This window comes from Neolamprologus brichardi, chromosome 22 (genome assembly GCF_056152115.1).
Source record: "Neolamprologus brichardi isolate AB-2024 chromosome 22, ASM5615211v1, whole genome shotgun sequence".
Lineage (NCBI taxonomy): Eukaryota > Metazoa > Chordata > Actinopteri > Cichliformes > Cichlidae > Neolamprologus > Neolamprologus brichardi.
The window spans coordinates 2,231,460-2,254,469 of NC_142124.1; the positions used below are offsets into that span (position 1 = coordinate 2,231,460).

At 41.3% G+C, this 23,010-nt stretch overlaps 1 protein-coding gene and 1 pseudogene across 1 annotated transcript; one reads left to right on the forward strand and one right to left on the reverse strand.

The window, feature by feature from the left end:
- The first annotated feature begins 988 nt into the window (after positions 1-988).
- Positions 989-19,028, forward strand: LOC148096564 (uncharacterized). Its single transcript, XM_087835465.1, has 12 exons — positions 989-1,188; positions 2,655-2,771; positions 3,333-3,464; positions 3,545-3,640; positions 3,896-4,035; positions 4,290-4,408; positions 5,138-5,240; positions 6,749-6,899; positions 7,018-7,128; positions 18,174-18,242; positions 18,323-18,435; positions 18,688-19,028. Exons 1-12 carry the CDS (start codon positions 1,065-1,067, stop codon positions 18,931-18,933), a joined length of 1,521 nt encoding a protein of 506 aa, XP_087691591.1. The 5' UTR covers positions 989-1,064; the 3' UTR covers positions 18,934-19,028.
- LOC148096565 (uncharacterized) lies at positions 12,524-13,794 on the reverse strand (annotated as a pseudogene).
- Positions 19,029-23,010: the final 3,982 nt, after the last annotated feature.

Consider the following 23,010-nt stretch of genomic DNA (forward strand, 5'->3'; position numbering starts at 1 on the left):
TGATCCTTCTCCTGTCGCACTTGGGGTTATGTACCCAATCTCGGGTGGGGGTGATGACCTGGCGTCCTGACTCCTCCTTGCCGTAGCATTTATGTTGTACCTCGTCAATCTCTAGCTGTGAGAGATGTTGGAACACTGAGCTACTAGTTGTTTCGCCGTCATTGTGGATGCTGGGTATCGAAGAATCCATAGGTCCCTCATCCTATTCATGTAGACCCTTCCGCCGGGGTTACTTGCGTAGTAGCATTCCAACAACGCCCTGTCTCTTGCCCACCGATGCCTTCTTGTTCCAGTAGCCCACTTCTCGTCAGGGTGTCCTGTTTCCTCAACACCTGACGCGGACCTTGTTGATCCGGGCGACGTCCGAGCCGGCATGCCTTCATATTTATCTGTCTCGCTCATGTCTGCGGTAGGCTCGCTTAGCATAGGGGTTCTAGCCTTAGGACCCTTACCGGATACAGACGCCCCAGGCGGGAATCGATCTTGCGATCCTCTGCTCCAAAGGCGTGTAGTATAACCACTACGCTATCCAGCTGCTATATATATATATATATATATATATATATATATATATATATATATATATATATATATATATATATATATATATATATATATATATATATATATATATATATATATATAGCTATAGCTATATATATATATATATATATATATATATATATATATATATATATATATATATATATATAGCTATATCTATATATATATATATATATATATATATATATATATACACACACACACACATATATATGTATATATGTGTGTGTGTGTGTGTATATATATATATACCGATACTGCAGCCAGACACCAGGGGGCGATAGAGACGTTTTGGGTTCATTTTTGGGGACCTGTCGCCTCGTCCATGTTTTCTACAGTCAATGGAGCGGACACAGAAGCTAAGTCCGAAGAGAGAGGTGTCGAAAGCAGGAAGAAGGCTGGCCAGAGTGAAAGCAGCGTGCGGACAGGATGTCACTATAGTACTGCAGAACTGTTAGAGTACAGTTTAAACTCCTGCTCAGCGTCTCCGTCCTTTCACGATGTCCTCAGATATTTATGCTGAAACAGATCTATCAAAGAAGGTGAGATACAGCAGAAAGGAGGACGGAGCAGAGTGGGAGCAGAGGGAAGTGGATATCTACGAGAGTGCAAATGCAGGAGGAGGTGAGTGAACCGTAATAACATTTCACTTCTGGTTTGTTACAGTTAAGTTTTAACAAACTGCTCATCAAACGTCAAACTTTTTTACCTGACTCGCTGTTTCCTGTGATGTACGATTATTTCCTCTTACTGACTTTTAAACAGACGCTCTGCACAGGAAACAGATTTGGACACTTTAAAGCAGCGGTTCCCAAACTTTTTTTGCTGGGCCCCCTTGTTTTACAAGAAAAATGTTCGCGGGATACAAATAACATCAGGCTGATCCTGCCACGATTTGTTCCCCCGGTTCAAATCCCAGACAAACAGCATCCAACAGTTGTTTATGTTTTTGAACCCATTTTGCACACAGAGGGATTTTTTGAAAAATATATTGATAGCAATGTTGAATATTATTACACAGGAAAAAAACCCAACTACATGTAAAATAATTACACCGTGATGCCTCTGCCTTTCTAAATGGAGGGACAGTAACTGCGTGTATATGTAAGCGTGTAAAACCTGCAGACAGTCAGATTAACAGTATTTTGTCTCTATCTGTCATTCTGCAATTCATCTCATGTAAACAATGACGTGGCGCACAGCGTGACTTGAAAAAAGGCACATACTTTTGACGTTGCGTGACGAACTCTGTATTCCTCGTCCACATGTAAACGCAAATAAGGAATTTTAAAAAATCTCTGTTCTCGGTGATTCTAAACGCCGTTTACGTGGACGAAACAGCTGCGTTTTCAAAAATACCCGTGTAGGTGCAGATGTAGCATAAAAGAGTTAGTAGTTTATTTTCTTACTACCTGTAATTTATTGCAGATTACTTGTATTTGCTTAATTGTTTACTAAATGTTTGAGGTGTGAAATAAACCGCAATGGAGCAAAATATGGGCGTGTGTGGTTGGAGGATGTGTTCCTGAGGGGGGGGGGGGGGGGGGGGGGGGGGGGCGCGAACATTTTTCTTGTGAAACAAGGGGGGCCCAGCAAAAAAAGTTTGGGAACCGCTGGGTTAAAGACATATTTAACTAATATATGATCTCATCCATAACCCCGTTCTGTTGCTGTAGTCACGTAAATCATTTGGACACTTGAGGGTTAAACACAATGCGGATGTCATATTTTGGTGTCTGACTCTTGTGGAGATGAGCTCATGAAACCACAGGTCTATTAAAGACACAGTGACAGGAAATAACAAACTGCTCTACCACCTGAACCACAGCAGATCAGCTACTGATAGGAAGCTTGATGGTTCGATCCCCTCCAGTCTGCATGCCAAATATCCTTGGGCAAGATACTAACCGTTCATCGCAGTGTGAAAGTAGTTTAGTTCGCACTTGTGTTTAGAAGTGCTTGTATGAGTGGGTGTGAATGGGTGAATGAGGCATGCTGTATCAGCGCTTTGAGTACTCCGGGAGAGTAGAAGAGTGCTGTATAAGAATCAGTGCATTTACCAAACCAACATCCACACTGCTTTCTAACAGGACCACAGACTCAGAATCCTCCTTCAGTCCTGAAGGGCTCTTTCAGATGTGCTACACTGGGTCTAAGAGTGCTGTGCCTCCTGATGTTAGCTGGGATCATCATCCTGTCCATATGCTGTAAGATAAGATACAACCTCTGAACTTCTCCTGCAAATGAATGTATGACTGATACTGAATCCCAGCAGCCAACAAACATGCAGCTTCACAACCAGAACGTGTCCTTCTGCCACAGCAAATACAGGAAGTACCTGATCACATGGAAACACCTTTGATATCAGGAAGTGTTGAAGCCTCAGAGCAGCTTTGACTGAATGTAAAAAGACATATTTTCAGTGAGAACAGGCACATGTCACATGAGTCAGAATCTATTCTTTCAAAGCATATAGATAACATCTCTGACTACAGGTGTAGAAATGCTGTTTGATTCTTCACCTTCTTCCTCCACACTGAAGCACAATTATTCTGAATCTTGTCAGTGGTTTTTGTTCACAGTTGATACGTATTTAGCTCATCAGATTTCCTGTAGTTCTAACACCTCCACCCACAGGACATGTTAAAGTACAATGGCTGCAAGTTTCTGACTCTTATTGATATTTGACAAAGCAGAGGAAGATTATTTCTGTTCAATGTTTCACTCATTTTATTTTATTTTATTTTGATTTCACTGAAATATTTCAGATGCTTTGAACAAGAGTGAATTCAACAAACTTCAAATCATACATGAAGAATTTAAGACTAAATACAACAAACTGAACCACGTTTACAATGACACCAAAAAGAATCACACTGAGCTCCAGGATGAACTTCAAGGTAAGCAAACACCAAGTTCTTATATCACAGATATATTTGTTGAACATTTTAACTTAATTTGAATCTTTTTTTCTCTAAAGACACAAAAACCAACCTGACTCACTTACAGAGCCGTTATGATGAACTGAGTAAAAACCACAGTCAGCTACAGGAAGAAGTGAAGAAGAAGATAGAAGGTAATAACGTTTGAATAACTAATAGAAAACATCAGTGTTACACAGTGATAACCTGATTGTGTCTTTGTTTTGAATCCTAAATGTTTGATGCTGTGTAACAGTTTCTCTGTATAAATGTAAGGTTCAGTTAATTATGAATAAGAGAGAAAACCTGAGTTTAAATGAAGTATTTACAGGGAAAATGACAGGGACCAAAGATTAATGTGATACAACATGACACAAAGTCTGTCTTTAAAACATGTGTTTGACTTTAAGAGAAGTGTGATGAAGCATGGTGGAGATTTGGAAGCAAGTTTTACTTTATATCCAGTGAGAGGAAAACTTGGTCTGACAGCAGGAGAGACTGTCAGGATAAAGGAGCTGATCTGGTGATGATAAACAGCAAAGAGGAACAGGTGGGTGTGTTTGTTCATGTCTGTGTGATCTTTGATGGAGCTGACAGTCATCTGTTACTTGTGTTTTTGACCTGCTGTCAGTCTGTGACCTGCTTCCTGTTTCCACTCTGATGGATTTCTCTCTGATTTCTGCACAATGGAAGAAAAGTTTCATCACATTTATTCTTCCTTCAGACATATTCACAAGATGATGTCACCACAACAGAAGTGCTGAATTATGACTGGAGACAATATTTGTGTCTCTTCTCAAACAGGAATTTGTCAATCAACTGAACAGTAAATTTGGATTTTACTCCTGGATTGGTCTGAGAACCAAACAGACATCAGGAGGATATGAATGGGAATGGGTGGACGGAGCACCGCTGACAGAAACGTGAGACATTAGTTTGTTTCTATTCCAGAGTTATTATTTAGAAGTGAAACATTGATGTTTTGGAAGATAGATCAGCAATACATGAGTTGAGCTATTTTCCAACAGCCCCACAAACTGAATGTAAAGAAAAGCAGAAATCCTCCTTTGAATGAACAGCTGTGCTTGAACTCTCTTCATCTGCAGTCTGTGATGACGTTCAGTTACAACAAGTCAGTTTGAAGAAATCAGGATTGAAACATGTTCAAAGCAGCGACCGACACATTTCACTTTGTTCAATTTGTCTTCATGTTTTTTGTGCTGTAATGTTTCTTTTCTCACAGAACAAAAACTGTTTCAGAGAATTCCTGTCTCTTCTTCTTTGGTGTTTGTAAAACTTCAGAACATATGAAGGAAGAAGCTTCAGTAAATATGACCTGATAGACACACATTTCAAAGTGATGTCTGTAAACAGCTGACAAAACAGTTTCAAACAGCAGAAAGTCAGCTCTGACTTCTTTTTATTCTCCATTTTTACAGCAGGAAGATTTCATATTCATCAAAGCTTGAAAGCTGTTTTAGTGTGCATGATGATTCTCAGAGAAAAGTCTAAAGGAGGGAAAGTGGGCGAGAAACCTGGGAAAGAAATACAGGAAATATTGGAAATATTCCAAAAGAGACTCATATTTATATGAATGTGACAATAGTTATGAGTTTAGTCCAGTTTAATGTCAGATTTGATCTCTCTGACAGATTCTGGGCAGAAGGATGGTCAGATCCTTATTCTGGTTACCATGGAGTCTGCTGTAACGTTGATGGGAGATGGACACATGTTCTGGATCAAAGACCTTCATCTGTGAGAAATGAGTTTGGTGCTTTGATGTAAATGTTTGAATAATCCAACCAAAGACACCTCACTATGAAATGTCCTGCATGAGCCTCAGACTCAGCTTACAGTCTTTACTTGTTCATTCTGCATCATATATTGATTACATATATTGTCCCTCTGTGCTCTGTGCTGTACAGTAAGGTTGGAAGTCATCCACACAAAACCTTGAAGTACTTCATTACTCTGTAGTTCCAGCAAATTGTTCTAATAAAAGTCAAAGTGCAGCTTGTCTTTACTTTGGTTTACTTGGTTTATTCATCAGTCTGTTGGTCCTAAAACTTCAGTAAACGTCTTCTTCAGTTTCTCTCAAACAGCTGAAAGTAGCTGCTTCTTACTTTTAGCTACAAATCAGGAACCAAGAGACTGAAACCAGCACAAATTCAGTTTGTCAAACTTACAACGTGTGAATAAGTGAAGATGAATCCGTTTAAAACAGCTTTCCTTCTTCTTCTTCACTTACATCAAAACACAACTTTACCTTCCTGCTTAGTTTGCAGCGAGCTGCCTGCACAGCGTTAACACACTGAAGGTCAAAGTTCATTTCAGCATGACAGAAAGGAAAAGTCCAGAAACAACAACCCTCACAGTGGACACGGTTAAAGTCTGTTGATGACTCTGAACATGACTCGGGTCTTTTTGTAATGTGGGCCTTAGTCGTCTTTCATGAATCAGACAGTTTCAGAGCCAGTTTCCATGTGACACACTTCCTGCTTTGGACCCTTTGCCTGCAGCCTGTATGTGTCCACATGTGATTGGTGCAAAGCTTTTAACTAATGACCACAGACCCTGGTTGTGTTTCACTTCAGATGATTTTCAGCATTTCATTGAATTCTAACTGCATCAAAGACATTTCAGCGTTTCAATTCATCAAACTGACTTCAGATCTGGTTGCATGCTGTGAGTTTCTCTGCTGGTAAACTCGAAATAACTGAAGTTCACACTGACGCCATATTTCCTGCATCAGAAACATTCGCTCATTACTAACAATATATATTGTGTGATGACAGCAGCTTCTGAGAAAGCTATTTTTATGTTGCTGCTGCTGAGTTAAAGCTCAGTGTCTGTGCATTATGACAAACATTTCAAATACAGCACATTTGTGTCTTTGCTTGTATTGGTGTTATTGGTGTACAAGTATCTTTGTATTAATGCATGTAATGGAAAAGTTTTCCAAATAAATGTAGAAAAGTATTTAAGCTGTCTGTGTTTGTGCTTTATTCTGCTGTTCGTTTCTGACTCGTTCACATTTGTCATCAATTAAAACTGCATTTAAAAGTTTTGCATTTGAAGTGAACTGAACTTCAGATCTTGTTGGATGCTGTTAGTGCTCATAAATAACTCAGCGTTTCACACATCATGACGTGACAGGAAAACTGTGGCTCTCTTCTGGTTTGACTTCCTGGATATTTTCAGTTCAAAGCTGCCTGACTCAAAGAAACAGGCAGACAGTGACGGACGGTCAAATATCTTCGTAGCTTAAGATGTCGACACAAACTCAAGGTGCCCATGACTCCAGGGTGAAATACAGCAGAGGGACCCATGAGGATGGAAGAGGAAGAGAGCAAATCGAGGTGGAGATGTTAGACGATGGAGAGCAGAACCCTGCTGGTGGATTACAAGAAGCTGGTAAGTAGGAAAGAACTAAAAATACAAATTACAGATAATAAAAGGGAGGAAGAAGAAGGAGCTCCAGAGTCCCTCATTAGTGCTCCATGAATGGACTCTTTGTGTATTTTCTCTGTAGATGAACACACCCAGAGAAAGCTTCCAGCTGTGGGCAGCAGCTGCTTCAGAGCGTTTGAAGTGACCCTGGGAGTGCTGTATCTGCTGATTCTGGCTGGAATCTCAACACGCTGTGAGCAACTTTATTTATCATGTTAGATTTGTGATTTTTAACATTTTAAGGGAAATTATTTGATGTTGTTGACCTGATTCTGTTTACTTCCTGTTCTCTCTTCATGTTACAGTTAGAAACAGTCACTCTGCAGAGTTTTCTTATATATGTTACACTACTGCTGAAATATGTTCACTACCTACAGGCTGGTTAAAAATGTGCTGGGGCCCAGCTAACTGATGGGATCTACACTAAATTAAATTAACTAAAGACAAGCTTGAGGCAATCGTGGCTCAAGAGTTGGGAGTTTGCCTTTTTTGGACAGTCTTGGTCGTTGTGTCCTTGCAAGACACTTCCTTCTGGTGGTCAGAGGCAGGGCCGTGCAGAGAGGTTTAAAGGGGCGGGTGCTCAAAGTTAAAAAGGGGCACATTGAGCCAGGCTGAATAACAACAACACACATTCATCAAGAATCTAATATGGGAAGGGCAGGGCTGTGTTGATCTGAGACTGTAGACATTAAAAAGTCCATAGGAGAGATGGTAGCTGATTAAACAAGTGTCATGAGATAATAACAAAATGCAAAGATTGGTGACAGCGCTTGGAACCATAAGGCAACAAAAAACTGTGAGAAATAATTTAGGCTCTGCCTGTGAATCACTCTTTGCTTCTCTTCTTCCTTCCATCCCATCATTTCATATATCACTCTCCACTTGCTGTCTATGTGAGAACAAGGCACAACTTGCTATTGCAATAAACTATAATTTAATTATCCACACCTAACAACTCTTGCACTTAATCTATAATAAAATGATGACAGAAAAATGTTATAGCACTGCCTTTAGTAGCCTCACACAGCTCCTACTGTTTCCTCCTCATGTCCTTACCAGCCATGTCTGGACAATGTTATATCATGAATAATATTTTTTATAAAAATCCATATACATAAAACAAACACATGCACGCACACACAGTGACATTTTAGACCTTCTTCAGAATACTGTATATACTATGGGCATCACTGTGCTGATCCAGAATCCTTACATTATTATTTATTACTAGAGCTACAATAATAAAGCAACGAGGAGGGGGAAGTAATAAATATGAAATAATGTCATTATGATGATTTAATTTGTTTCACTATCCACTCTGTGCAGGGCAAAGCTTATTACATTTTTAAACTGTAGAGATACAATCATTTTACTGCTTTAAAATCCAAATTTTGTCTTATTTAAAATATAAATCTAATATAATCTGCTTCTTAATGTATGTTCTTTAAAATACAGCGTGTTTTTTAAAATATTATAATAATGCATAATTATGTGGACATGCATATTAGATCGTTTTTTAGTGAAATATAATCCCCCCAGAAAGGCAGGAAAAGCCCGGAAACTTACTTTAAAACTAAATATGTTCCCTAAAACGGTGACAGAGCTACAGACCCATGACAGCCTTACACAGGTAGCCAGCAGCTATGACCAGCACTACATGTGCAGTTAATAAAAGGACAGGTAATGTTTGTCACGCTGTTGCACACACAGCACGCTCATTTGTTTCAGTTCGTCAGTTGCAACAAGACAGCTTACCAACGTGTACATAATAAGCTAATACTCCTGTGTGCTATACACTACAGTGTACGCTGTACACCTACTTACTGGTTTTGTCGCATCAGTCTGTGTCTCTGAGTAAACTTGTGTTTCTCCTACAGCTCCGGACCGCTAAAAATGCGCGTGCTCTTTGTGAGCTCGTTCCCGGCTCGTAACCAGCGCGTTCTGCCGTCAAGAGCGATCATTGGTTAAATGTGATCATGTGACTGATGCAAGCCAGATCCTTTTATTTAGCAAAACTGTGATTAATAGTTAAATATTATTGTTGAGGGGCAATGACAGGACTCCGCACGCACACACACATAAAAAATAATAATAATAATTTTTTTTTTAAAAAGTTGCCTCAACAAAAGGGCACTTTGGGCACCCATCAGGAAAGGGGCGGGTGCTCAAGCCCCTCTAGCCCCCCCCCTCTGCACGTGCCTGGTCAGAGGGCCTGGTGGCGCCAGTGTCCGGCAGCCTCGCCTCTGTCAGTGCGCCCCAGGGTGGCTGTGGCTACAATGTAGCTGCCATCACCAGTGTGTGAATGACTGGATGTGTAAAGCGCTTTGGGGTCCTTAGGGACTAGTAAAGCACTATATAATACAGGCCATTTACCATAACCCTTTAACATTAGTAGGGATGGGTATCGTTTAGGTTTTATCCGATACAGTACCAAACTGGTACTTTTGAAACGGTGCCGGTGCTTAAACGGTGCTCGAACCGGGGCTTTAAGAATGGAGAACACAAAATATGTCCAAAAACCTCTCATGTTCAGCTGTATTTTTGTAAAAAGATAACAATGTTAGTCTTTTCTGCAGCTATGGGGCATATATGGTATCACTCTTGGCTGGAAGCAGCTTAAACAATGGAAAAAACAGAAACTTTGTCCAAAAACCTCTTATGTTTAGCTGTTTTCCACTTTTTCTTTGGTCATTTGAGCCTTTTTGGCCAGGGTGAAGGGAGTATCTGCCATCAAACAAGAAGACAGCCGCATGTAGCTATGATGATGTTTGCTAGTTCACCTTTTCAATTCAATTCAATTCAATTTTATTTATATAGCGCCAAATCACAACAAATGTCGCCTCAAGACGCTTCATAGATACAGAGAAAAGCCCAACAATCATATGACCCCCTATGAGCAAGCACTTTGGCGACAGTGGGAAGGAAAAACTCCCTTTTAACAGGAAGAAACCTCCGGCAGAACCAGGCTCAGGGAGGGGCGGCCATCTGCTGCGACCGGTTGGGGTGAGAGAAGGAAGACAGGATAAAAGACATGCTGTGGAAGAGAGACAGAGATTAATAACAGATATGATTCAATGCAGAGAGGTCTATTAACACATAGTGAGTGAGAAAGGTGACTGGAAAGGAAAAACTCAATGCATCATGGGAATCCCCCGGCAGCCTACATCTATTGCAGCATAACTAAGGGAGGATTCAGGGTCACCTGGTCCAGCCCTAACTATATGCTTTAGCAAAAAGGAAAGTTTTAAGCCTAATCTTAAAAGTAGAGATAGTGTCTGTCTCCCGAATCCAAACTGGAAGCTGGTTCCACAGAAGAGGGGCCTGAAAACTGAAGGCTCTCCCTCCCATTCTACTTTTAAATACTCTGGGAACAACAAGTAGGCCTGCAGAGTGGGAGCGAAGTGCTCTAATAGGGTAATATGGTACTACAAGGTCATTAAGATAAGATGGGGCCTGATTATTCAAGACCTTGTATGTGAGGAGAAGGATTTTGAATTCAATTCTGGATTTAACAGGAAGCCAATGAAGGGAAGCCAAAACAGGAGAAATATGCTCTCTCTTTCTAGTCCCTGTCAGTACTCTTGTTGCAGCATTTTGGATTAACTGAAGGCTTTTCAGTGAGTTTTTTGGACATCCTGATAATAATGAATTGCAGTAGTCCAGCCTGGAAGTAATAAATGCATGAACTAGTTTTTCAGCATCACTCTGAGACAGGATATTTCTAATTTTAGAGATGTTGCGCAAATGGAAGAACGCAGTCTTACATATTTGTTTAATATGTGCGTTGAAGGACATATCCTGATCAAAAATGACTCCAAGGTTCCTCACAGTGTTACTGGAGGCCAAGGTAATGCCATCCAGAGTAAGAATCTGGTTAGATACCATATTTCTAAGCTTTTCAGCGCCGAGTACAATGACCTCAGTTTTATCTGAGTTAAGAAGCAGAAAGTTAGTGGCCATCCAAGTCTTTATGTCTTTAAGACATTCCTGCAGTTTAACTAATTGGTGTGTGTTATCTGGCTTTATGGACAGATAGAGCTGGGTGTCATCTGCATAGCAGTGAAAATGTATGCTATGTCTTCTAATGATGCTGCCTAGGGGAAGCATGTATAATGTAAACAGAATTGGTCCTAGCACTGAACCCTGTGGAACTCCATAATTAACCTCAGTGTGTGAAGAGGACTCTCCATTTACATGCACAAATTGGAGTCTATTAGATAGATATGATACAAACCACTGCAGTGCAATACCTGTAATACCTACAGCATGTTCTAATCGCTCTAACAGGATATTATGGTCAACAGTATCGAATGCTGCACTAAGGTCAAGAAGGACAAGCACAGAGATGAGTCCACTGTCAGAGGCCATAAGAAGATCATTTGTAACCTTCACTAAAGCTGTTTCTGTGCTGTGATGAACTCTGAAACCTGACTGAAACTCTTCAAATAAACCATTCCTCTGCAGATGATCTGTTAGCTGTTTGACAACTACTCTTTCAAGGATTTTTGATATGAAAGGAAGGTTGGAGATTGGCCTATAATTAGCTAAGACTGCTGGGTCTAGAGATTGCTTTTTGAGTAAAGGTTTAACTGCAGCCACCTTGAAGGCCTGTGGTACATAGCCGATTATTAGAGATAGGTTGATCATATATAAGATCGAAGAATTAATCAATGGCAGGACTTCTTTGAGCAGTTTTGTAGGAATGGGGTCTAAAAGACACGTTGATGGTTTGGAGGAAGTAATTATTGAAGTTAACTCAGAAAGATCGAACTCATGTAAGACCTTACATGCATTAATGTAATAACGTGGTTAGCCTACTCAACGTAAATTATACACGAACAACATTAAGCTACTCATGCAGAGAAGAACGGCTGCTGCTGCATCATCACCCTCATCATTTCTGCTACACTGGCAGGGCTAGGGGCCAGGACTCTCCTCTTTGGGTTCTTGGGGAATGTTGCTAACTCCGGGTCCGATAACAGGCACCACACCCGCAGTAGATGTGCACGGTGTGAGGTCTCGCAGCAAGCTATCAAATACGGCGCATTTCACGGCTTTTAACAAAATGCTATACGTCGCCAGGTGTTTCATCAGATTCGAGGTGTTACCTCCTTTGCACAGTATCACAGTATCAGCTTAAAGCACTTGTTGCATTGTGCTGAGTTTGCATCTTTTGCTGTGAAGTACAGCCAGACTTTGACCGCTTCGCTTTGGGCGTTTTTAATCTGTATCTCTGCTCTAAAAGAACGTACGTACCTGGGCCCGCCTACTATCCTCAGAAACATAAAATGATTGGTTAGAATCCAAAGCGTATGACATCTTAGGAAAAAAAAGCACCAAAATAAAGCACCGAAATGTGCGCTGCATTTTGGTCTGGTTACTACCGTTTATGTCAGAACTGGTGCCATATTGGCACCGGATACCGGTACCCATCCCTAAACGTTAGTGGCTAACCACCAGCAGCTAAAGCTGAGGACACACTGGAAAGGATTCACTCGTCACGTATCACTTTGAATATCACAGCTGGCTCCAGTTTTATATAACCTAATGTATTTAATACTAAATCATATGTCAGGCTTGATGTGCTCTCATATGTAGTCGCTTCGATCTCTGTCTCTACCTGGAAGTAGAGAAACATTACTCTTCAGTTCCCATCGTGCTGATTTTGAACATTATGGAATTCAAGTCATGTATTATGTCATGTACTAACAGAGACTTGGAGGAGAGAGACCTAATATTTAATATTTCCACATTTCACTGTTTTACTCTTTGGTTCAGATGTGGATACTGTATTGTTCTGTCTTTGTGATTTTTTATGTTTTAGTCATTTTTTGCTGGTTTTTAGTTTGTTTTATGTCTTTTTGGAAGCTGACACAGTCTCTATGGAGATGGGTTTTTTTGGGGGGGGGGGGGGGGGGGGGGGTAACAGGAGGAGGGAAGCTGCAGAGAGGCGTGTAACACTGCAACTCTGCTTCCTGGTCCCAAATCTGGATAGCCATGGTCTGGGGCATTTACTAAATTTGTCTATATTTCTAGAAATGAGAGCTGCTCCATCCAAAGTGGAGGAGTGGGAACAAGACCAGGTTTCCTCCAGAAGGTTTGCCAGTTTTTTATGAAGCCAACATTGTTTCTGGGACACCACTCAGACAGCCAGCAATTTAAGGAGAACATGCGGCTAAACATGTCCCTCCTGGTCTGATTGGGGAGGGGACCAGAGAAAACTACAGAGTCCCACATTGTTTTGGCAAAGTTACACACCAATTCAATATTGATTTTAGGGACCTCCGATTGGCGTAACCGGGTGTCATTACTGCCGACGTGAATTACAATTTTACTGAATTCATGTTTACCCTTCCCCAGCAGTTTTACATTTCCTCAATGTTGCCTGCTCTGGTCCCTGGAAGACAATTGACTATGGTTGTTTGTGTCTCTCGCTTCACATGTCTGAGAACAGAATCACCAATTACCAGAGTTTGACCCCTGCTGGGTGTTTTGCTGAGTGGGGAAAAACCGTTAGACACAGAAAAAGCTGGTGGTGTACCTGGGTATTCTATTTAGGACTACACTTCCTCCTCACCGTCACCCAGCCATCTTGTTTCCCCAGCTGCTCGGGGCAGTCTGCCGTGGGACAGCTACTAGGGCCTACGCTACCTGTGGCTGCATCGGCTACATGGCCATGTCTAGCTACAGATTTTTCAAGGGTGTGAAGCCGAATCTCCAATTCAATGATCCTGGCCTCCAGAGCTGCAAATAGGCTACAGTTATTACAGGTATCATTACTGATAAAGGAGGTTGAGGAGTAACTAAAATTCTGATATAATGAGCAGGAAAGTGCAGCAGGGACGGGTGAAGAGGCCATGCTGGTAGCGAGTTGGCTACGAGGTAAGCTACGCTAAAAAGTAAAGACACAGTGAGTGAATACTGTAAATATAATTAGCGTGTTGTATATGTATGTATGTACGTATGTATATATCGGGCGATCGTGGCTCAAGAGTTGGCAGTTCGTCTTGTAATTGGAAGGTTGCCGGTTCGAGCCCCGGCTTGGACAGTCTCGGTCGTTGTGTCCTTGGGCAAGACACTTCACCCGTTGCCTACTGGTGGTGGTCAGAGGGCCCGGTGGCGCCAGTGTCCGGCAGCCTCGCCTCTGTCAATGCGTCCCAGGGTGGCTGTGGCTACAATGTAGCTGCCATCACCAGTGTGTGAATGGGTGGATGACTGGATGTGTAAAGCGCTTTGGGGTCCTTAAGGACTAGTAAAGCGCTATATAAATACAGGCCATTTACCATAACAGGAACAGGAAGTGATACTCAGAGAGGGCGAACACCAAGTGAAGGACAACCCAGAGGAACCTTCCGTGGTTCTTGATTTAAGTGGTTGTAATTTTTTTTCCTATTCATTACACATGTCCCAAAATTTAGTACATGAAGAATAAACCAATTTCAGGAAAAGAATGAATTTGAGATGTGTTAATTTAGCAGTTGCATGATTTTTAACTTGTAAAATGGTCAAAATCACACACTTGTTTGTTCTAGAGGTCATTCTGTGTTTGTGGTTAGAAACATCCACACTGATTTCTAACAGGACCACAGACTCAGAATCCTCCTTCACTCCAGAAGGGCTCTTTCAGATGTGCTACACTGAGTGTAGCACAGTGCTGTGCCTCCTCAAAAACACCGGCGGCGCCATGAGCAGGCAGCGGCTGATTTTTTTTGTTTTCTTTTGTTTTTTTTCAAGGCCGAGGCACGATGCGTACCACCTACAATAGACAATTTCTGATCAGAATCAGTGAAAAGAGCACAATTTCCATGACTAATCTGTCGACAGAGAAACTTCGGAGTCTGGGTTTGTTAACTCCCCCACCGCCCACCGAGGCAGCAAGACGCTTTGCACGTAAACAAAAGCGAGGAAAGCGTGTCGGTGCTAGCGCTAGGCTAAAGGCTAACCTGTTCCGCCGGGCACTTCCATCCATCCCGCTCTCCAGCGTTTGCTCCCTGGACAGTTAAATCGATTATCTTTGGCTCCAGCATTCGACCCAGCACAAAGTTAAGAACTTTTGTGTTTTCATCCTCACGGAAACCTGGTTTCCTGAGGAGCTGAACAAGTTCTACACATGGTTTGATGCACTGAACAACACACAAGCAAAGAAAGCCATGCCCACCACCACCAACCATACCATCTCTCTGCCTGCAGCTGACCTGAGGAGAACTTTCACCAAGGTCAACCCACGGAAAGTTGCTGGACCAGACAACATCCCAGGTTGCGTGCTGAGAGACTGTGCTGATGAGCTGGCCGATGTCTTCACAGACATTTTCAATTCATCGCTGAGCCAGATGATCATCCCAGCATGCTTTAAGTCCACCACCATTATCCCGGTGCCAAAGAAATCCTCAGCATCCTGCCTGAATTTCATCGCCCTGACCCTCATCATCACGAAGTGCTTCGAGAGACTTGTCATGGCACATGTGAAAAGCAACCTCCCCTGCTCACTGGATCCACTGCAGTTTGCATACTGGCCGAACAGGTCGACCGAGGATGCTATTTCCACTCCACTTCACCTCTCCCTCTCCCACCGGCACAAGAAAGACACCTATGTCAGAATGGTGTTCATTGACTTGAGCTCAGCATTCAGCACCATTATCCCCCAAAAACTGTTTGACAAACTCAGCAAGTTGGGACTGAGCACTTCTCTCGGCTACTGGATACTGGATTTCCTGTCAGAGAGGCCTCAGTCCGTCCGAATCGGCAACAACACAGGAGCTCCTCAGGGCTGTGTTCTCAGCCCACTGTTGTTCACGCTACTGACACACGATTGCACCGCCCTACACAGCTCGAACCAATCATCAAGTTTGATGATGACACAACCGTGGTTGGACTCATCAGCAGCAACACAAAGTCAGCGTACAGAGATGAGGTTCAGCAGCTGGAGTTCTGGTGCAGCAAGAACAACCTGTCACTGAATGTGGACAAAACCAAGGAGATGATTGTCAACTTCAAGAAGACTCGCTCCACCCACACACCACTCAGCATCCACGGTTCCACGTAGAGACTGTTAACAGCATCAAGTTCCTGGGAGTTCACATCTCAGACGACCTCATCTGGACCACCAACACCACCTCCATCACCAAAAAGGCCCAGCAGCGCCTCCACTTCCTGAGACGCCTAAAACAGGCCAACTTCCCTCCTCCCACCCTCACCATGTTCTACAGGAGCACCATAGCGAGCTCCTGACCAGCTGCATCTCCGTGTGGCTCGGTAACTGCAAAGTCGGCAACCTCAGCCAGCTACATCGGATCGTCAGTGCCACTGCCAAGATCACTGGAACGTCTCTTCCTCTGCTACAGGGCATCTTTCACAAACGCTGCATCAGTAAGGCCTCCTGCATCATACTTGACCCCTCCTCCCATCCGGCAACCGCTATCGCAGCATTGGGGCCTGATACTCCAGACTGCGAGATAGCTTTTTCCTGCAAGCCATCAGATTCCTGAAATCACTCATACTGTAAACTCTCAATGGTGGCCAGCATGGGCGGCCACGCAACGGGAGCAGGCAGCGACGTGGCGCCATCGGTGGGGAGAGCTGCAGGACCAGACAGAGAACCACCTGCAGAGAATCAAGGATCTGGTGGCACTTAGTGGAATACATTTTAAAAGTAACCTTCCCAACACTGGAGATGACAAAGTTTACTTTGACTTTGACTGACTTGACTTTGTTAGCTGGGATCATCATCCTGTCCATATGCTGTAAGATAAGATACAACCTCTGAACTTCTCTTGCAAATGAATGTATGACTGATACTGAATCCCAGCAGCCAACAAACATGCAGCTTCACAAGCAGAACGTGTCCTTCTGCCACAGCAAATACAGGAAGTACCTGAAGCCAAAACAGAAGCAGCAAAAACTGCAGTTCCTTTAATGACCACTGGAGGCTGATGCTGAAAGCGAGTCAGTCCCCACAGACTCCCATGTTAAAATGAGCACCTTTGCTGCCTTAAAAACATTCCCATTCAGGACCAAATGAGTTTTGGTCTCTAAGGATAGTTTCCTCTTCATAAAAACTGCACGGTGGCATTTTAAATGGAATTCTCTGATCAATAATATGAGCTGCTGTGTGGTACAGCCTGACCAACACGTTGGTTTTGCTGACTGAGCTTCTAGTATTTCATGAGTCTGTTACTTAGCACTGATTAGCAGGTGTGTGTCTGTGTGCATGATTCCTGGCTCATATCTTGTGTGTGTTGTGGAGGTGGAGTGAATGTTCTTGTTGTTCCTTCAAACTCTTCACTCAACACGGTGATTCTGTGATTATATCAACAAAGCAGACAGGCAGCAGCATCTGCTGCAGACTGATGCAGGTGCAGTCACACTATGTTAGACAGTGGCCGTCTGTCATTGTGCGACTAGTTAGTTCACTTGGTGTATTAAGCAGGTAGCTAACAAGTTAATGTTAGCTCCATTCATCTGCTGGGATATATCAATTAATCTTTTTTTATTACATCAAATCACATCAACAGTTTCCTCGAGGTTCTTTATATTATCAGGTAAAGACTCCACATAAACAAAAACAACAACACAGAGAAAACTCCCAGCAGCTGCTGATGTTTGGATTTTAAGGTGGTTTGATTCTAGGTTTTAAATCAGTTGATGATCTTCAGCTGACCTTTAGGTCCTGGTGGAGCTGTGACAGACTTAATGCTGAATCAGGAGAAACATCACAAATCTATGATGTGAGAATAGAGACGCCTGCAAAAGGACGTCTGAAAGCAGGAAAAACTGTAACAGGAGTTCCTGGAAGCTGCAAGAAGAAACATTTATTAAATATAAATAAGCAGAAAGAGGAAGTGTTGAAGCCTCAGAGCAGCTTTGACTGAATGTAAAAAGACATATTTTCAGTGAGAACAGGCACATGTCACATGAGTCAGAATCTATTCTTTCAAAGCATATAGATAACATCTCTGACCACAGGTGTAGAAATGCTGTTTGATTCTTCACCTTCTTCCTCCACACTGAAGCACAATTATTCTGAATCTTGTCAGTGGTTTTTGTTCACAGTTGATACGTATTTAGCTCATCAGATTTCCTGTAGTTCTAACACCTCCACCCACAGGACATGTTAAAGAACAATGGCTGTAAGTTTCTGACTCTTATTGATATTTGACAAAGCAGAGGAAGAAGATTATTTCTGTTCAATGTTTCACTCATTTTATTTTATTTTATTTTGATTTCACTGAAATATTTCAGATGCTTTGAACAAGAGTAAATTCAACAAAATGAAGAACAGCCACACTGAGCTCCAGGATGAACTTCAAGGTAAGCAAACACCAAGTTCTTATATCACAGATATATTTGTAGAACATTTTAACTTAATTTTAATCTGTTTTTCTCCAAAGGCACAAAAACCAGCCTGACTCAGTTACAGAGCCGTTATGATGAACTGAGTAAAAACCACAGTCAGCTACAGGAAGAAGTGAAGAAGCTGAAGGAGAAGATAGAAGGTAATAAAGTTTGAATAACTAATAGAAAACATCAGTGTTACACAGTGATAACCTGATTGTGTCTTTGTTTTGAATCCTAAATGTTTGATGCTGTGTAACAGTTTCTCTGTATAAATGTAAGTTTCAGTTAATTATGAATAAGAGAGAAAACCTGAGTTTAAATGAAGTATTTACAGGGAAAATGACAGGGACCAAAGATTAATGTGATACAACATGACACAAAGTCTGACTTTAAAACGTGTGTTTGACTTTAAGAGAAGTGTGATGAAGGATGGGCGAGATTTGGAAGCAGCTGTTACTTTATATCCAGTGAGAGGAAAACTTGGTCTAACAGCAGGAGAGACTGTCAGGATAAAGGAGCTGATCTGGTGATGATAAACAGCAAAGAGGAACAGGTGGGTGTGTTTGTTCATGTCTGTGTGATCTTTGATGGAGCTGACAGTCATCTGTTACTTGTGTTTTTGACCTGCTGTCAGTCTGTGACCTGCTTCCTGTTTCCACTCTGATGGATTTCTCTCTGATTTCTGCACAATGGAAGAAAAGTTTCATCACATTTATTCTTCCTTCAGACATATTCACAAGATGATGTCACCACAACAGAAGTGCTGAATTATGACTGGAGACAATATTTGTGTCTCTTCTCAAACAGGAATTTGTCAATCAACTGAACAAAGAGCAGACAGGATACTCCTGGATTGGTCTGGAAGCCAAACACACATCAGGAGGATATGAATGGGAATGGGTGGACGGATCACCGCTGACAGAAACGTGAGACATTAGTTTGTTTCTATTCCAGAGTTATTATTTAGAAGTGAAACATTGATGTTTTGGAAGATAGATCAGCAATACATGAGTTGAGCTATTTTCCAACAGCCCCACAAACTGAATGTAAAGAAAAGCAGAAATCCTCCTTTGAATGAACAGCTGTGCTTGAACTCTCTTCATCTGCAGTCTGTGATGACGTTCAGTTACAACAAGTCAGTTTGAAGAAATCAGGATTGAAACATGTTCAAAGCAGCAACCGACACATTTCACTTTGTTCAATTTGTCTTCATGTTTTTTGTGCTGTAATGTTTCTTTTCTCACAGAACAAAAACTGCTTCAGAGAATTCCTGTCTCTTCTTCTTTGGTGTTTGTAAAACTTCAGAACATATGAAGGAAGAAGCTTCAGTAAATATGACCTGATAGACACACATTTCAAAGTGATGTCTGTAAACAGCTGACAAAACAGTTTCAAACAGCAGAAAGTCAGCTCTGACTTCTTTTTATTCTCCATTTTTACAGCAGGAAGATTTCATATTCATCAAAGCTTGAAAGCTGTTTTAGTGTGCATGATGATTCTCAGAGAAAAGTGTAAAGGAGGGAAAGTGGGCGAGAAACCTGGGAAAGAAATATAGGAAATATTGGAAATATTCCAAAAGAGACTCATATTTATATGAATGTGACAATAGTTATGAGTTTAGTCCAGTTTAATGTCAGATTTGATCTCTCTGACAGGTTCTGGGCAGCAGGATATGGGAATCCCCGTTATGGTTACTATGGAGTCTGCTGTGACTATTATGGGAGATGGACACGTGGTTCTGGATCAAAGACCTTCATCTGTGAGAAATTAGTTTGGTGCTTTGATGTAAATGTTTGAATAATCCAACCAAAGACACCTCACTATGAAATGTCCTGCGTGAGCCTCAGACTCAGCTTACAGTCTTTACTTGTTCATTCTGCATCATATATTGATTACATATATTGTCCCTCTGTGCTCTGTGCTGTACAGTAAGGTTGGAAGTCATCCACACAAAAACTTGAAGTACTTCATTACTCTGTAGTTCCAGCTAATTGTTCTAATAAAAGCCAAAGTGCAGCTTGTCTTTACTTTGGTTTACTTGATTTATTCATCAGTCTGTTGGTCCTAAAACTTCAGTAAATGTCTTGTTTCTAAAAGTTCAGCAAAAAATATGTTTGATTAATAAGAATTTTAAAGGTTCTGATCAGCTGGAAAATCAGAAGGACATTTTTAAACCTCTGTGTATGTGAAAGTGACAGAAAGACATTAAATGTTAATTGTGTTATGTGAGTCATATATATATTTAGTTTTGCATTTTATATGGAAGTTGTATTTTGATTTGAAAAACAAATATTTCTTATAAAGCTTTAAGGGTTGATGACTTTAATTACAGATAAAATAACTTACTCAGTAACTTATTGGTTGAATTGCAAAAGAAAGAAAACTTCAGAGCTCTAAGCGCCGCTATATTAAAGGTTGAACATTTAACTTGGAGACACTTTGAAATATTTCAAAACATCAACAGAATATAAAGAAAACATCTCTGACGTCATTTTCAACACATCTATATATGAACTGAAGTTAGCATCCTCTAAGCAGCTAATGCCAGCCTGTACTCTCATGTAATACCACTTTGTACCACAAGATGGTGCAGTGAGTCAGCATCTAGTCTGCACTGAGCTCACATTTGTATAGTTGTTTTTGTACTACAGCATTAGGTCAGACCACAAGTGTGTTGTTCTTTTACAATAAACAGCAAAAATCAGAAAGTGTGTTTGGATTGACAACAACTGTGATGACACATTATAACCTGTTATTAAAGTTCTGCCCCTGCTTTGATCAAATGTGGGTTACTGCTGGTTAGTTAGTGTGACTTCATACAAACCTGTGTGTTACACCAGTGGAAGAAGCTTTTCCTTCATCAGTCTTCTTGTTTCTTACTATAGGGGTGAACAGCTACACTAACACTCTCTGGCTCTATGCTGCCCCCCTGTGGTCACAGTTGTAGTCAGTGTTGGTATGAAATGTTTGAAAGCTTCAGCACCACAGACAGCTACTGGCAGCTCCACCCTCTCTGTAACCTGTAACTGCAGTGTGTTGATTTAAATATTGAAATAAATAAACTGAAATAAAAAGGTTAAATAGTGTAAAATATGTAAATGTACAAAGAAAATGTAGAAAATGTAGTGGTCCCAGAATAACTACAACTTTAAATAATTATAATCATAGCGAGGTTTGGCCTGATGGTGGCAGTAATGGAAACATTAGAGTACCACCATCATCAGTTTAAATTTACCACATTTGATTTGAAGAACACTTAAGGACACTGTACACAGCAGAATAATAAAAGCAACAGAAAAGCAGGCAGTTTACACAATCATAAAGTCATAAGGCATAAAACTAATTTAACATAGCAGAGTGGAGAGGTTATGTGGGATAAGCTATTTTGAACGAGTGAGTTTTTGTCTAGACTTAAAGAGAGAGAAGGAAGAGATATTTCTTAAATCAGGAGGTCGAGAATTCCAGAGAATTCCAAGGGAATGCAGACAATGAATACAAACAATAAGGGAACAGACCACAGGTGGGAACAAAGAGCAGAGTCTAATCGTCAGTTTTACTCACAGAGGGAGGATAGTAGGAGTGTCGTCTCCTCCGGCCTAAAGAAATAGGAGAGTTTGGAGCTACTGATGCAACATCATTCCAGCTGAAGAGCCTGTGATGAGCCGGCCCGTAAAATCTCCGGCGAGCAAAATGGCGTCATCCAGGTGGAGTCGGCAGCGGGTGATAGGTTGATGCTCCACGTGAGAAGGAAATCTGCAACTTTTTCTTCTTGGTGAAGGAAAAAGGGAAACCGGATAATTGAGCCTCTGATGGCCCCAGACAGGAAACTCTTTGAGGATCGAGGTGGAAGATGCAGACGATGCATCTGCTGCCCAACAGCTCAGTCAGAGGTCAAAGGTCACTGCAGGCGGTGGATGTGCCAACAAAAAGAAAGAAAAACGTGTAAAGATGAATCTATTTTTTCATCTTTCCATTTGTTCTGCACTAAAACTGAAACAAAGATCAAATATCTTGGTCGCACGCTGGAATCTTTAGCTGTAGAGGTAATCAGCCTGTCAGACGCTGGCTGTCCAAACCCACATGGAAAAGAAATATAAAAGACTTGCATCAGATTTGGTCTACTTCATATAGTGAATCATATAAGGCTTATATGATTTACTCATGAAAGTGGCCGCTTTCATATATTGTTTTAGGAAGTATCCAAAATATAAAAGTTTCATTTATATAATATTTCAAGTGATCTTATATCTGTTTTCACTCTTGTATGTTTTCATACAAGTTTCACACAAGACAGATACAAACTTTATAAGATTTATATATATCTTTTCCATATGGGAATTCAGGGTCTGCAGCCTTAACGGTCCAGAAAGGCCGCGTACTCAAAGACTGCTCAAACCGGAAGTGCGAGGCTTGTGAAATGGGACGGTCTCGTCGCGCTGCTCAGGTTGCCTAGCAACCATGATACTAACCGCTGGAAACGTTTCATACAGCTTTGTTTGACAGAAATGAACGAGAACATATTTTGTTCATTTGTTTCTACACGAGCTCTGTGTGATTAGAATAGAATAGAATAGAATTGAATTGAATTCAACTTTATTGTCATTGCACATGCACAGGTACAGGGCAACGAAATGCAGTTTGCATCCATCCAGAAGTGCTTTAGCCATGATATAGATATATTACAATATATATTAGCAATAATATAGGTATGTAAGTATATTACAGAAATGGGTCTATTATG

Excerpts from the sequence above, each read along its gene's own strand:
- LOC148096564 (XM_087835465.1), top strand. The coding sequence starts at position 1,065 with ATGTCCTCAGATATTTATGCTGAAACAGATCTATCAAAGAAGGTGAGA. Across the intron at positions 3,465-3,544 it reads GCTCCAGGATGAACTTCAAG|ACACAAAAACCAACCTGACT; the intron begins GTAAGCAAACAC and ends TTTTCTCTAAAG. Across the intron at positions 6,900-7,017 it reads TGGTGGATTACAAGAAGCTG|ATGAACACACCCAGAGAAAG; the intron begins GTAAGTAGGAAA and ends TTTTCTCTGTAG.